Source organism: Poeciliopsis prolifica, unplaced genomic scaffold (genome assembly GCF_027474105.1).
Source record: "Poeciliopsis prolifica strain line A6 unplaced genomic scaffold, Auburn_PproV2 SCAFFOLD003, whole genome shotgun sequence".
In the NCBI taxonomy this organism is placed as follows: Eukaryota; Metazoa; Chordata; class Actinopteri; order Cyprinodontiformes; family Poeciliidae; genus Poeciliopsis; species Poeciliopsis prolifica.
The window spans coordinates 11,833,414-11,850,000 of NW_026562378.1; the positions used below are offsets into that span (position 1 = coordinate 11,833,414).

The window sequence follows — 16,587 nt, forward strand, 5'->3', positions numbered from 1 at the left end:
CATCTGAAGAACAGAAAGTGGGAGCCTTAACAAAATTTAATTAAAAGAGATGTCTTAAGATTATGCTGACCTTTAAACCAAAAAAATCTCTCAAAAATATTCCTGTTCAGGGATAAGTTGCCTTCATGCCTGCATAGTTTTTTGTTTGTTTGATTTTGCGTGGAGGGGCAACAATATCTATAGTTTGGTTAGAAAGTTCTCACTATGAAATTCCACTCAAAGTCCATGAGGTTTTCAGTAGAGTTGAAACACGGGGGATGACAGTGACCCGACTTCTTTTGAAAAGTTTTCCCTGTCCTCTTGGAGATGATCTTGATCTTGGCCTTGGTCCGGGTTGATATCAAGAAAGTGCCTGAAAATGCAGTAATTTCAGATTAGCATATGATGCTTAAGGAGTCAGGGTTTAATGTGTGCTAGGTGAAGACAAACTTTTGAATGTTAAGAGTTAATAAAGAGACACCAGCATAACATTTAAAACATTTAAAGTTCTAGAGCAGGGGTGTCAAACTCCAGTCCTCGAGGGCCGGTATCCTGCAACGTTTAGATGTGCCTCTGCTGCACCACCTGAATACAATAATAGGTCATTAGCAAGACTCTGGAGAACTTATCTACACAAGGAGGAGGTAATGAAGCCATTTCATTCCAGTGTTTTGTACCTTTGGCACATTGAAAAACTGCAGGACACCTGGAGGACTGGAGTTTGACACCCCTGTTCTAGAGGTTGCTTCCACATGTCACAACAACATGTCTTCTTCAGAAATACAGTAGCATTCTGTACTTCTGAGGTGACTTTTGGTTCAAAGAAGTCTGATTCTCAACAAATTTTAATATCAGTTGTTATAAAATTGCTCTGCATATCAGAATCTGATTCCTTGAAATTGAGTCTCTGTCTCTTTAAGAAACTCTTGCTCTTTCTGGCACTCTGCTTCCAGTAGCTGGCATAATTGTTGCTGGTTAGTTTGAAGGACCTGAGCAAGGAAGTCAATGTGGAGGGGTTCTTGAATGCAAAGGTTCAGAGGTTTGGAAACCAGAGCTAAGAGGAGGAGCTGCTTCTCGAAGGATCTCAAACATGCATGAAAGAATCAAAGCAACACCTTGATTCTTGTTTATGAGGGAATGGTGTCCTAACCTGATGTAAAGCTTAAAAAAAAGGGGGGGGGGAGGTACTTTTACATAATACTAAGTGCAAATAACGTGAAATTGTGCTCTGAAAAGGCCGAAAAACATTTCCTCAATGGAGGATGTGGGAATCTGCCATTCAATTACATTTACAATCATATTCCACTTCATTGACAGCCACACCCGTCCTGACTTTAGTGGGCTTGTGTATGAGGAGTGCGGGAATGTGAGCAGAGCAGCAGAAGGAAGGGGTTTCCCAGAGTGCACTCTGACTGTACACATTGCTGCAACAAAGCGATTTGTTTTTGTTTTTGTTTTCTTAAAAGCCTTTCATGCTTTTGACGCGAGAACGCTCCAGTATAATGGGGCATTTTTAAAATAAACGAGCATTTCCTTTGCCAGTGCAGGCTGGAGCTTGTGCGGCTCAGACATCCCTCTGGCTCTCGGCGTGGAGGTGCGGCGCCTCTCCGCTTGCGCTGCAGCCGCTGTTTCTGCAGGGGGGAACCATTCGTCCATCCACAGCGCGCTGCCGCTGTGTGTGTGCTGCGATGTGCGGCGGCCGCCTTGCTGTCAGTCTACCCCGTTTGCTCCCTTTATCTGGTTCGACTGCCGTCAGACCGCCGTGGAACGGATCCGTCGTCGCAGCGGAGCGCAATGTGCAGCAGAGAGGTGACACTTCTTGGAGCGCGTCTTAACTGAGGTGAGGAGCCGGATCGTTTTAATTCCTTCAATAATAAGCCTCTGATTGAAGAGAAAAGGGCCCGTTCTCAAGGGGGGGATGCTTTTGGACGATGCTTCGAGCTCCTGATGAACATGTCTATTTCTCTTTTTTTTTCTTTTTTTGAGAAACAGACAAGAAAAAAAATGTATTTGTGTGCAAGAGATTGCCTAAATGAAGGATGAGGTCGCATTCGTCAGATGGGTTTAGGATGTAAAGCGTACATTCGCGGTCTGCATGGAGCTCCCCTGCAGTATTTTCACCGTTAAAGGTGCAGGCTAATGGGCCTGCTTGCTGCTCGCCGATTGGCATTTCAACCCCGCTGTTTCGGAAGGACGGAGAACTGTGTTATCCTCCCATTTTTTATTATATTTTTTATGTATATATATATATATTTTTATTATCCCAGATGTCGGTCGGTGGATGGGATGTGGCGTTAGACAGATGGACCCAAACGAGCAGTGATTCTGCCACTTTGGGAGGAACCCTCAGTTGTATCCCAACAACGCTCCTCATAGTTCCTGTCTGTGAGCCTCTTCTCACCTGCAGGCATGCTTGGTGTTGATGGTGACACCAAAAATGTTTAAAACCTAGTATTTCTATTTTATTTGTACTCATTTACTCCTTTTCCCCTTTTTTACATGGGAGTTTTATGCTTTTTTTTATGTCGAATTGTAACATCTGCCTCATTTCTGTTCAAAATGAATAAGTAAAATAATTTAGTGCCCCAATCCTGTGATGAAAACTAAAGATAAACGTTACATTTCAACAGGGAAATGTTGTGAACTTTCTGTCCTGGTGTGTATTGAAGGAATACTCAAGCAGTCAAGGGGCATGATCAATATCTGTTTTGTCTGTACATCCAGTAGCTAAACGCTTTCAGCTCTTAACATCATGACTGAGCTCAGCACAAACTATAGCAGCAGATAGAAGTTACTGCCATACTCGCTGAAATCGAAGAAAATATAAATATATTATGATTTGCGTCAGGACTATGTAAATTTAGAAAACATCTTAAGATTATTTTGAGACATTTCTGTTTTATTTGATCTGCACATGCACACTTTTTCTTTGAGTGCACAGTGAAAGAAATGCCTGTAACTTACTGTTTACGAGTGAGATCAACTCTAAATGAAGTAATGTTCACTCTCAGCAATGAGTATGTTGTGTTTTTCACTTCATACATGTTAAGACGACAGTGCATTTTATTGTTAGCCTAATAAAGTTAACTAATTTCTATAAGTCAGGGTAGCTCTGAGACTTTATAGTGTGGAGAGAAGCGGGAAAGGAACCAGTAGAGTTAAAAGTTACATGTGAGCGAAGGCAAAGGAAATTGGAGGATGAAGAATAGCTGACATAAGAGGAAAAAGGACAGAGTAAACAAGACAGGGGTGTGAACTGAAATCATGCTGATACACGTAATGAGGAAAAGTGCTGTCAATTATTAGTAGTTATTAACTAAAGAGTCTTAGCAATTTATTAATAATCAACCTTAGATGTGCATTTTTTCGTACGTTTTTATGATGCTACTTAGCAGTAAGAAGATTTCTGCATATTTATTAGATTAGAACTATGGTAAAGTTAATTGTGAAATCAATCAAGTAATAGAAACTAACAAGACACAGTTACTTCCAGAATTACTGGGTTGATTGTTTAGTTAAGTTACTTACGGATGGAGCAGAAACTCACATGAAGACATCACTGCCTGCCTGGTTTCTGGAAAAGCTGGTTCCTCCCAACAAAGATTAACCAATCTCTGACTGGATCAAACCAGTGAGGTAAAATTTGAGTACCGTAGATCAATTAGTTTTTCTAAAACGCAGTATCTGTTGTGTAATGATTACCATGGCCTGAGCTGTGCTGCAGAAGAAGAGAGCCTCTCAGAGCCAACAACACACAGAGGCTTGTGTTGGGCTCCATTCATACTACGTCACATCTGGAGGCTTGTAATGGATTCTGTTTGGTTATGTTGTGTTTTCTTCATTGTTTTCAGTAATGGGTGAAATTTCACATGCTTTCTTAATAAACAGAGCTATATATATATATATGGACAACATGACCAATGGAAGCACTGAAGCTCACAAGCAGATTATTCCTTTTTTTGTTGTTGGTTACATCAAGAGGATAAAGACCTTACTGTGTTTTGCTAGAACAGATGTGTGGCTGCGAGGAAATAGAATGGTGAGGGGGGAAAACGAGTAACAACTCTGGCCAGGAAAATAAATGAAACCAGATGCAAAGTTCTTTGCGTCAACATGGATAACTTTTGAAATACTGTATTTCCCAACATAAAAATATGGCAACAATAAACACAACTAGTCTTTAATATGGACTATTGGTCTGTATTTAGTCATAGTAAATGATACAAAGCATGTTTATTGAAATTGAGTCTCATAATCTGTGGTTTTATTACAAATCTAAAGTGTATTTGTTGGACTTCAGATGTTAGTTACATTGCTATATCGATTATTCTTCACTCAAGGATTGTATTTACCAGCAATCGAACCACCTTACACACTTTAGGAGAAGAAGCAGAATGCCTTACTGGGATCTGGATCTGTCACCGAGGTTTTTTGAGTGGCACACAGTGTCTTATAGGGCGTGGACTTGACAGTTACACAGCTGAAAGGTCCTTTTTCTACACCTTGGGCAACAGGTTTCATTCAGGATGCGGTCCCTGAGAAAGACAGTTCTGCTCGCCATCCTGGTGTCTGTGGTGCTGGTACTGGCTCTCCTTCACTCATGGCCCACTCGTGCCTACAACACGGTGGACGTGTGGCAGCGGCTGGGGCCGACAGTGGAGAGGCACCCGGAGGAGAGGCTGCCAGAACTGGACCATCAGTCAAGCAGCATCCCCTTTCATATCAGGAAAAGTATAGCAGGGTAAGGCTTGTATTCTTGATACTAAGAATTCACTTGACCTCATGTGTGAATTAAAATCTACTTACATGTGAATTTGATTGTCCGCTCAGCTTGTTGGCACGTAATGGGTGCATTTGTGAGGGTGAGAATCCAGGAGTGAACCTGCCCTTTGCACAGCTGCTGTTTCCGCGGGTGTCAGCTCACTCTCTGCACACGGCCTTTGACGCCTCTGAGCTGGAGGAAATGAAAATGAGACGAGCTAAAGAGTACAGAGGCTTCCAGCTGAGGTAAATAAGGAAGTTACAGACAAGTCTGGGAACAAAACTCATGAGGGCATTTCTTATTATTTTTGTTCGTTTATCAATAGACACAGAAATGTCTTGTAAAAAAAAAATACTGGTCATATTCATTCACTGTACATTGTTATGACAGTTTCAGGTTATTTTGTAAATTACACTTGGAAAGAGGCTCCAGGTATTTAAGAAACTTTTTTTTTATTTGGGAAGCAACATCAGTAAAATACTGTGCATTGGCACACAAATAGGAAGGGAACAGATGTTCACCTCTAAGCATCTAACTGGAGTGGACTGGTTTAAATCACATGTGTCAAACTCAAGGCCCGAGGGCCAAATTTGGTCCGCCATAATTTTTTATGTGGCCCTCTCTGTCCCAAGGGAGCCACATAAATAGAACCTTAAATATAATAACTTTTGTGCTTAAATTATGTTTAAATCACAGCAATTTTAATCTGTCTTCGACACTGTAAAACATCTAAAGGTGCTTTAACTTGAAAACAAAAGTCTGACTGAAATGCGATTTAGCTCAACAAGAAAATTGTTTTGGTTTCAACTCAGAAATTAAAGTTCTTTAAGTTGATTTATCAGCAAGAAATAAGTTGCATTTTAAGTTCATTAATCTTGAATTGTGAGGTTTAACTTAATGCTGCAATTTAAACCAAATAATTATTTCACAATATGGACAAAACTTCTCTCACCTCATCAAACAGCTCACATTTTTCTGTTGTTTTCCCTCATAATATCAAGTTAAAATAACTGCATCACTTCAGAACAACTAAAGTTCTTGTTAAAAATTGTGTGAATAAACGGCTAATCTGCTCATGAATTCTGCTTATAAACGTTTAGTGTGAACAGGACATTATACTCAAACATTTAAATGAACATTTTGTCTGAAAATCACACAAGAGTCAGATCAATGTAACACACCTCCATTTGACTCCGTGTGGCTTGTGGCTTGAGAATATAAACTCAAGCCACAAGCATTCTGGGAAATACTCTAATTAACTCTAATTTATTAAAATCTTGGAAGTTTGACTAAATTAATAACAAAGTTAACACAACTTACTACTGTAAGTTTATCTTTCACAAACTCACACATTTAGGTTCAAACTCTAACTCACTGAATTTATTTTAGTGAGTCTTCAAAGACACTGTATGTCTTTGAAGATGCATATAGAACATATAAAAAATGTTCCATATTAATCTTAAGAGATAATAATGGAATTTAGAGACAGCTATTTAATATTTTAACAGTTTGGTAGAGGGTTTTATTAATGGATTCTGCTACAACTGGCCCCTTGTGGACAGTCGTGATTCAGCAAATTTTTGTCTCTGGGGGGATGGATGGACTTTTCCCTCCATGTCACCACTATGGTTTACTTTGTGTTGGTCTGTTTCATGCAGTCCCAGTTACCGGTAATTGCATTGCAGCTTGTGGTTGCAGCTTGAGTGCCTTCATAAATCATTAAATATGTGGAATGAATTTAATAGGAAATTCTGCTATTGCATAAAATACCAACAGCATCTAGACAATAACGAGTTACATAATTAACACAGACTGTTCAAATCAGACAAAAAGGTTGCTGACATGAACTGTTTTCTCACCTGGAGTAAAAACAGGAAATGCAAAGCCTTGTTGAAGTGACAGTGACAGTGCATGTCTCGTTCATAAAAGTCTATTCACTATTCAGGTTTATATATATAAGGCTGTTTTTATTTGTTAATTTTTTATAGGTGCTACTTTACTTTCTACGGCTTCAGGCTGGCTTTTTTTTAAAAGGTTGTTGTGGCACTAGTGGTGTTTATTTGCATCAGCTCAGACAAGAAATAGATAAAGATCGAATTGAACGCTGGGACGAATGTGTCAAGGCTGCCACTCATCCTGCCGGCAGACATTTTCAAAGAGCAAACCAACCCAACATTAAACATAATCTTTCTGCTTGTTCTCTTAAAGAGTTGGTTTTAAGATTATCTGATTGCTTTCTGCATAGTTTTGATCAAAAACCTTCCTCATCAGATCCAAGACTGCTGCAGACACGATCATCATCGCCGAGGCCAACAATCCCCTGCAGTATCCAACACAGGGGCTGGAAGTGCGGCCCCTGAAAACAATCATCATCCCAGGTATAAAGTTTACCTGACGTCTTTACGCATGTTGTGTAAAAGTCTTGAGTCATTTCTCAATGTCTCAAGATATTTGGATTCAAAAAGTCTGACTTTCATTTAGTCTTTTAAAGTGATTTCAATCAGTCCGGATTTTAAAAGGGAGCTGCAAAACTGCACCAAACTGGTAATATGAGACAAAACAGCTATAATAAGTATTCGCTGTGTTTTTAGTATTTAATCATTGCAAGCCATGCAGTTTGCAGAGAAAGGGGTAATTGATCTCTGTGGTTTCAGTCTATTGAGACAGTCACTGCAGAACCTGTCCATCCATTCATCCATCTGGATGTTCATACATTGTTCTGTCTATTCATCCATCCCCTGCTAATCTATCCATTTCTCCTCCAGTCTGTAGGTGTGTGCTTCTTTATTTTCATCCCAACCATTTGTAGAAATATATAATAAATTCAATGTGATGCTTTACATTTATATTTTTTAGAATTAATTATAAAAGAATTTTGGAAATACTTTCTGGAAAAGTGTTTGATTTTGACTTTAAAGAAATGTAAATGTAGAATTAAAGTGCATCGTTGATAATTATATTGATCATAAACGTCTCAAGCAGAGATAATCTGCATCGCTAGGTTTGGGGAAACATTATGTATGTTTTATACGCAGTCAGGTCCGGGATTCTGAGAGGATGAAACTAGAAACTCTTACAACAAATTATAGCACCTCCATGTCAGTCAAGAGCTCAGCGGAGCTCCATCAGACGTGTACAAGGAAAAAGATCTGTAACGAATCTCAACCTACGTAACAAAAACAAAATCATTTTAGCTGCTTTACCTGCAGTTTGCTGGAAATAAACAATTTTGTTGCCATATATTGATTAGATCTAGAAAGTCTGGAATCAGAATAACATTATTGACCAAGATTCTCTGACTTTCAGCAAATTCCCCAAAAAAGTTTAGTGAAAAACTGGACATATGGTAGATCAAGTCTTCATGAATATTTATGACTGTTATCATAAAGTGCCATAAATAAGGACACTTTTAAAGTTGACATTTAAAATATCTTCATTATGACAACTTGACATTAACCAAAAATCTTTAACCAATACATTAACCAATGAATATGTACTTTCATACATATTTATGAGAGTATCTCTCATAAATATGTCATAATAGCTATTTAACAAAATGTAAAAAGTTACGTATCTTTGAGTATTATTACTCTACAATGTTGTTTGTTGTTAGTCTTTACTGTGACAGTTACAAGATCATTATAATTGTGCGATTCATATTTTTCCTTATACATTGCACTTGTTACAGACGTCATCAAGTGTTACTACACTGTCAAAAGCTTTAACAACACAGATATCAATATTTTCCCCTGCTGGAAATAAAGTGGAAGAAGTAGGACCAACAATAAAGATTTCATAAAGTTTTATGTCAAATCTTTTAATAATAAAGTCACTAATAATTCTTCTTACATCAAGTAGCAACAAGTGCAACTCTATTAAAATAGCATTTTAATAGAGTCAGTAATATCAAGTCTTCCATCAAGTGAAACACTCTGAACTATTTATAACGACCATCACAGCTGTAGAATGAACCCTTTGTACAAATAAAACAAAGGATTATTTGTTCTTCAAACAAAGGGTTTAACTTCTGGTCAGAATGTTGAAATACTGATTAAAAACTATTCCTAATTCATTAACTTAAGAAAAAAGGTTCTTTCAACATTTTTTGCTTTGATTGTGTCAGCCATCTCCTTTGTTATGGCCTCCAGAAACGCTTTGAAAACCAGAGATCTTCTTGTGGCCTTAATTTTCAGGAAGCAGCTCTCAGAAATTGTAGCTGTTCTTGCCATGGTGTTATGGTCAATGCTAATCATGGTGACAGACCTCATGAAGTCTGGACACTCTCATGCAGGGGTGGGAACTCCTCGAGGTTTGGTCTCCTGCAACTTTTACATGTATCTCCACTTCAACACACCTGAGTCAAATACTGAGGTCATTAGCAGGACTCTGGAGAACCTGACTGCACTTAGGAGGTGAGTCAGCTATTGGATTTAAGTGTGTTGGACCAGGGAGACATCCAAGAGTTGCAGGACACCGGCCCTCGAGGACCAGGATTGCCCACTCCTCTAATAGTGGGTGATGACTCAATCCACTGTGGTCACTTAAAAAAAAGAAACAAAAACACATAATCAAAAAACAATGCAATCTTAATTCAGCATTTATTCAATGCTGAATTAAGAAGAAAAACAATAACAGGAAAGAACTGAAGGGATCATGACACTTCTTTTGTCTCAAACAGGATTCTTGTATTAAAAAGTTTTTTTTTTTTTTGCATTGTTTGTGAGTGAAGTAATCTTTACAACTTGACTGAGAAATTTCTCAAAGCAACATCTGTCGCTGTTTTGTAAAACCGAAACTCTTGCAAGTCAGATTTAAAAAATTAACTTCTTGTTTCAGGCCTGGCCTTACACGACCGTCACAGAGACCATTACACAGTGAGTATCCGCCTGTTTCATTTTCTGTCGTCCAGATTTGTGGATTTCTGTCACTTTTTCCATTTCATTTTCCATCCTTCTGCAGATAAACATCAATGCCACGCTAGGAACACTAAACGTAGCAGCAGAAGTGGAGGGAGTGAAAATAAAAGGTGATGGAGGGATGCATATGAGTCTGTCCAGCAGTTTGCTGCTGAACTTGAACCGACAGCTGCAGTTTGTCACCTACACAAACACAAAATATCATCCCAACACTGCAGACACAGGTAAGACGTCTTCAGATTTAGATAAAAACATTAGCAAATTAATTACCGTTATCCCCTTTTTTATATTTGTAGCAAATCTTCTTTCAGTTTGCGCAAAATGAAACTGTCCTAAGATGGTTTATGATGGTTTTATCCTTGATATTTTTTTGAATATTTTATACTGTTCAAATGGAGTCTTTATTTTCCTAAATAGATCTGTCTGTAGATCTACGAATCAAATTTTTTTGTGCCCCTTAGTGGAGTTTGAGACAGAAGGTCATCAAGCTTCCTTCAGCATCAAGATCCGTCACGGAGTAACTCCAAAACTTTATGACACTGGACCTCAGGAAGGTACAGTAGCATGATCTTTTTATTTCTCGCAGCCAAACCAGTGATTTCTGCATAAATATGTTATGTTTGACATAAAATATGTCTGTCCTCTGCAGAGTACAACGTCAGTGCGCTCATTACTGTAGCGACAAAGACCTTCCTGCGTTATGAAAAGCTTCAAAACCTTATTGACAGTATCAGAAAATACTATCCCACAGTCACGATAGTGATTGCTGATGATAGCGAGAACCCAAAAACCATTTCTGGGCCTTACATCGAGCAGTACATCATGCCTTTTGGGAAGGTAAGCAAGCTCGTCTCTCTCTGCTGTTGCAGCTAACTCTCTCTGAGTCTGTAGAGCTCAAACCTCTTGTGTCGTAGGGTTGGTTTGCTGGACGAAACCTGGCTGTTTCCCAGGTCACAACCAAATACGTGCTTTGGGTGGACGATGACTTCTTCTTCACTGCTAATACGAAGCTGGAGAAGCTTGTGGACGTTTTAGAGAGGACCACTCTGGATCTGGTTGGTGCTCTGGAAGAGAAATTGTTGCTCAAAATGAGTCTGTAAAGTTTTACCGCAGAGATTTGACTCCATGTTTTCCATTCTTGTGTGTTTGTAGGTTGGGGGTGCAGTGCGAGAAGCTACAGGGTACACAGCTACTTACCGACAAACCATCTCCATCGAGCCAGGAGAGGAAGAAGGAGACTGTTTGCACATGAGAAGAGGATTTCACCACATAATTGAAGGATTTCCTAACTGTGTTGTGACGGACGGGGTCATTAACTTCTTCTTAGCTCGCACGGATAAAGTCCAGCAGGTCGGCTTTGACCCCCGCCTCGCCAGGGTAGCTCACCTGGGTGAGTGCAGTCCAAACACTGAGATCAAATTTACTATCAAAACAACAAAATCTGTGCATTTTATTCCTTTCTGGATAATTTAAACAACATTTGAAGACACGATGTCGGCTAAAAATAGGGCTCACCTAATGTTCCCTCTGCACACTTAAGAGAAAGAAGAAGCACAGTGTTCACTGGGATATTTTTAGAAAAGCTTTGGGGCAACAGCTGCAGATGAAACAGTAGTTATTTTAAACTTTGACAATTCAAATTTAACTTTCACATTCTCTCTGCAGTGCATGAGTATCACACTCCGGGGAGATGTAGGTGTTGACACCTACACTTTTTATGCAGTTTTGCACATAAACCTGATCTCTACGGTGCTATGTTTGTTGTTGAGTGTGTAGTGAAACTAATGTGAATGCATATATTCATCTGAAGAAACAATAGTTTGCAGTGTAGAGCATTATGTCACCCTCAGTTGCTAAATATGTGTCTGACGTGTGCTTAACTCTGACAGAAGATCTGAAATATCTGTGCTTGCTGCCACCCTGATGCTTTAACACATCATGTACGAAACACTTAGAGGAAAAAAAGTCTTTCACAAAGTTAACATGCAAACAACTGCTTTAAAAATGTAAAATATAAATGAACCACACAGTATTCCTAGGATAGAGAAGAACCAATCAGTACTATATGTAGTTAAGCAAATCTGCTTACTATCTCATATACGAATATGAGATATTATTGAAAAGAAAAACCAAAATGATGAGTGATTCGATGCTCTGAGTTCTCTGTTCTTCTTCTTCTTCTTCTTTTTTTAGAGTTTTTCATTGACGGCCTTGGATCTCTCCACGTTGGTTCCTGTGACGACGTCATCATCAATCACGCAACCAAAATCAAACTACCGTGGGTCACGCAGTCAGAAAGCGACAAGACATATGCCAAGTTTCGCTACCCGCCAGCTTCCTCTGACGCCACGCGTACAAAAAACGGCCTCCTGTACTTCAAAAACCGGTTTCAGTGTTTGACTCGTAACTAGTACTCACGTCCCTCCTGGTCTCTCTGAAGGTCTGTCTGTTCTTCCCGAGTCTCCAAAGACATTTTCCTCCACCCTGCACTGACAGATAAAACTTGTGGCAGCTTGGTTTTTCTGCCTTTGGGGCAGTTCTGTAAAAAACCTCAACAGAGGGTCGATGGGATTTGTTTTGGAAAAACCTCGACAGTCTTCTTTTTCACATTGTTTTCCTGTGAAATATGTGTTTTCTTGCTCCGGAAACCAATCATGACACCGACGGAGTGAGAACAAGAACTCCTTACTGGTGTGAGACACTTCCCAGTCGGAGATACTCCTGAATTTTCCAGTGCCACATGAAGAATATTCAGACTCAAAGGTCTGGCTGCAGACGTTGGAGTGTTTCAGTTATTTTTTGTCACCTTTTTTCTACCTCTGCACCTACAGTCCTCCCTCAAAGCCCCATTTGAGGGAGAGAAACTTCTTAACCTGTCCATCTGGAGCGACGGCAAATCGGGGAGCAGCTTTGGTTGTTTGTTTGCACCCAGGGAAATGAAAGGAAAAATGCATCTTGAAATGCTGCCCAGAAAGGAAACATGGATGAACCAAAGTGCATGTTAATATCACTCAATAAAATCAATGACTAATGAAAAACAAGCAGATAGAATAACTAATTGAGTTCTTGAAGCATAGTTGGACTAGTCAGAGTCAGAAGAAAGCTGTGAGCAACAAAAACAGGGACGATGTTTCTATTCCGCTTAGGTACCAAAAGTCAAAGAATGTGTGGTGCAAAGTTACTATACTTAACTAAAATGAACAAAATAACAAAAACAGAAATAGAGAAAACATTTTTGTTTTCCGAAATAATAAGTAACAGAAACTAAACTGACTAACTCAGTTTAGATCATAGATCTAATGTCCCTGGTTTTGTGTTCCTGAATTTTTATATATTTTCATTTATTACCCGTTCCAACTGATGTGAATTTTGTTTTTTTTTTAACCCCTCACACAAGCATCTCACCTCTGATGTCAGCAAATTGCAGCAGTCCAGACTCATCCATGCCGGCACTTAACCCACAGATAGCTGGAACTGTGGGTTCCAGCTATCTGTAATTGAGTAATTTTTTTCAAAATGGCATGTTCTGTTGAGTATTCATTATCCAATCGATGTATAAATAATCAACCATTTGAGCTCTTTGAATTCTGCACCTCAAAACTAACCAAAGTACAAAAAACTAATAGAAGCTGAACAGACACTAAGCAATAGTTGACTGTTGTTTATAAACTAAGCAATATACCATTAAAAATCACTGAAATTAACAGAAGTAGACAGACAAAAAGTCCCAACAAAATAAAGCTATAATATACTTAAAAACAATTTAATAATGTAATAACAATGTAATAAGCCTGGCGTGGTTGAAATGATGATGCTGTAATTTCTATCATGGCCTCTAGGTGGCTCTCTTGAATCATTGCACTGATTTCTTGACGCATAGAATATGCCATTTGTAAAAACATTTTTTAAAACTAATTCTTGAATATTTTTAACTATTTGGGATATTTTTCTGTCTTATGTCATTTATTTGTTCCTTGTTGGCAAACTTGTTATTTCTGATGACACAAAGTTTATAACACTAACAATATAAGACTTCTGCACAGTCCTGTTTTGTTGCATTTTAGAGTTTGTGACATAATTTGCCCACAGATTTGATCTTTTGCAAAGCTGCATTTGTTGTCTTCACACAAATGTATTGTTTTATTTCCTTTAAACTGTCCCACTCATCCCTCTCAAAAATCAAAACAAAACAAAAAAAATCACAGGACGACTGAAGTGGAAAGTTTCCTTTCACAGCATTATGAGCCATTTTTATTTCAAATGATATTAAATGTCAATAGAAAAAATGTGTTTTATATATTTTTGATTGATTTTAAGGTCTGGAGGTGTACACCATGTTACAGCAACCTTTGTAATCCTGCTAAGGATTTCCACAAGAGCGTTAAAATAAATGGTGGTTAGGGAGGTCATGTAACTGTGTGCGCTAGATTTATCACATGGAGGCTTGGAAATATTTTAAAATTCCCTTTCTGGTGTCAAGATAAACCTGGATTGTCATCCAGCTTGGTTTGTTATGGTTGCTTCCGATCAAGAACCTGCAACCTTTACAGTCCAAAGAGTCATTTCTGCCCTTAGTCCAGTGAAATAAAACTGGTTAAGAGCTGAAAATATTTTAAAATGATCATGTTTTAAAAATATATTTCTATTACATGATGATCTGTTGCAATTTTTATTAATCAACTGTTTTATTTGGATTTTTTAAGAGCTTTTTTCTAGAAGATTATGAAACATTTTCATATTTGGAATGTTAATATTTGCACATAGTTTCCAGCCTAAAACCATTTTTATTTAGGCAAAGCTAAATAAAAAAGACTGGCACTTTTAGTGTTATTTGAGGAAAGTAAATCCAGTTTTTCTAGACAAAAAAAACAACAGAAAAATAGTAAGTATTGTAATAGTGTCTATTTGTAGAACCTCAGTTTTTTTTTTTATATCATTTGGTGTTGGTAGATTGATAGGTAGATAGAAGCAAAAATACATAATTCAATCAAGGATTAAACAAGTGAAATAGTAAATGCTGAAATTGGCTATTGGGTAATTGAAACATGCATGTTTTTTTTATTGTTTTTTCAAAATCATGTTTGAATTTTGTAAAAAAAATAAATAAATTTTCTTTAATTTGAATTAAGGAAAAACATCCTAACAAAAGTAAGAACAATATCTCACGTAAATAATATTTGAAGAAGTCCTGTTGTGCTGCACACGTCTGAGCAAATCTGTCATGATTTAAACTAAAATCATGTTATTTTTATGACACTAAAAATGACATCAATCGATCCACAAAAGAAATCATGACGTCCTTCTCTCCAGGGACAGCGTCTGTTTCCTCCTCAGGGCTCCTTACGCATTTGCAGCCCGTTGGTCACGCAGTCTCCCAGGCTTTGCTCTGGGCGCTCCTTCCAGTGGGACATGCGTGGAAAAGCAGAAATACAGCTGGGAATCGCCTCCAGTTCCCATCATCAAACTGCCTCTAGGGATGTAGAACGAAACTGAAGCACAAATTTGTTGCAGTAATTGCTTTTGTTCCAACACTAAAATTAAAAATTAAAAAAAGGACAAAAAAAATTCTAACAACAGCAATATATTGTCGATATACAATTATTCCAATGTTAAAAAATAAAAACAACTATGCTAAGGATTTTTAAAAAAGTATCAGTTTTATAAAAAGCATTTCTGCAGCTTTGCAGAATCATAGAGAGGCACTTAATGAGTGTTGGTCTGACATGTTTTGCACTAAACCAATAAATGAGCAAAGAGCCTCTGGGACTGGATGCTACAAACAGTGGAGACGACAAACAGGCTCTCTGAGCAGAGAGGAAGTCATTTCTGAGGGAAGAGCCAGTGGTTGTTTTTAACAGACAAAAACAGCCATGTGTGAAAATTAATGCGAAGTATAAAAACATCTAAGCAGATGCAGTTGAACTGGTTCTTAAAGTGAATCTAATTTATGAACTATTTACCTCTTTAATCATCGCAACAGACTGGTTTTCAATTTGTTCATGACTGGAAAATGTGGCAGCCAGTACTTAGACTTGAATTAAAGACAATCAGTTTTTCAAACATACAAACATCCATAAAAGTCAGGGTAGAATATCTGGTTTCTGAAGGCACCAGAAAAACAAAACCAAAACCCATAACTGTTCATGAAGAAATGTCCATGTCATCCTCCTCGGATGTTACCTCAGAAACTAACAGAGTTTCTTTTGTTCCAGAGACAAGTGAAAATAAAACAAGGGATCAAAAGCTAAACTATGTGTTTTAAACAATTTCAAACCAAACTGCTTAATCATTTAGTTAATTAATTTCAGTTTGGGATGTGGGTGTTTCACGATGTAAATAGGCAAGTTTTAAGCAGCTCATTATGCACCAGGGTGGTCATATGGTTTTTTACCAGTTGGCCAATTAGTCTCTTCAGTCATCAGTCAGAAAACAGGTGCAGGAATCAGAGCAGGAGAAGTAGCAACTGCATTTTGACCTTTCTGATCTTCTGGTCTGCGTAAGCCAGAAACCACGGCACATCAGATTCCATTCATCTTGCCAAAAACAAAAAGAGGACAGCAGATCTGCAGATCTTCCAAAAACATGGCCGTTCACCGAGACTGCAGGAGTTGCTGAGATCCACAACTCAGGTTGCAGACAGCAGGGAAACTGTTGGTCAAGCATGCAACAAACCTGTTCTTCAGAAAGAAAGTTTGTTAAAAAGATGCTATAGAGGGTAGCAAAAAATTGACTGTTGAAATAAATTGACAGGCAATTTGCCACAGATGAAGGACACAATATGTGGAAGAAGATATCACTCAGAATACCTCAACCCCACAGGGGAGCATGGTAGTGGTGGCATCATCCTGTGGAGAAGATTTATTTATTAATTTTTTTTTTTCAAAGATGCTTGTCAGAATTTATCCTCCCAAAAATATGGGTCTAAATAAA

The 16,587-nt window shown here is 38.2% G+C and overlaps 1 protein-coding gene across 2 annotated transcripts; it reads left to right on the plus strand.

Annotated features, from left to right (window-relative positions):
* Positions 1 to 1,365: 1,365 nt before the first annotated feature.
* On the plus strand, positions 1,366 to 14,310 carry b4galnt1b (beta-1,4-N-acetyl-galactosaminyl transferase 1b). 2 transcript variants are annotated; one of them, XM_055026794.1, is made up of 11 exons: positions 1,366 to 1,819; positions 4,494 to 4,720; positions 4,810 to 4,986; positions 7,013 to 7,119; positions 9,578 to 9,615; positions 9,701 to 9,881; positions 10,119 to 10,211; positions 10,307 to 10,494; positions 10,572 to 10,712; positions 10,810 to 11,047; positions 11,851 to 14,310. In XM_055026794.1, exons 2-11 carry the CDS (start codon positions 4,506 to 4,508, stop codon positions 12,066 to 12,068), a joined length of 1,596 nt encoding a protein of 531 aa, XP_054882769.1. In that variant the 5' UTR covers positions 1,366 to 1,819; positions 4,494 to 4,505; the 3' UTR covers positions 12,069 to 14,310. The 2 variants fall into 2 exon arrangements, with proteins under 2 accessions (XP_054882769.1, XP_054882770.1); XM_055026795.1 differs by lacking the exon at positions 1,366 to 1,819 and having other exon boundaries at positions 4,200 to 4,720.
* Positions 14,311 to 16,587: the final 2,277 nt, after the last annotated feature.

Bases quoted from the DNA above. Each gene is read 5' to 3' on its own strand.
- b4galnt1b (XM_055026794.1), top strand. From the start codon at position 4,506: ATGCGGTCCCTGAGAAAGACAGTTCTGCTCGCCATCCTGGTGTCTGTG. The intron at 7,120-9,577 runs GTATAAAGTTTA...TTCTTGTTTCAG, and splicing joins GAAAACAATCATCATCCCAG to GCCTGGCCTTACACGACCGT. The intron at 10,495-10,571 runs GTAAGCAAGCTC...CTTGTGTCGTAG, and splicing joins ACATCATGCCTTTTGGGAAG to GGTTGGTTTGCTGGACGAAA.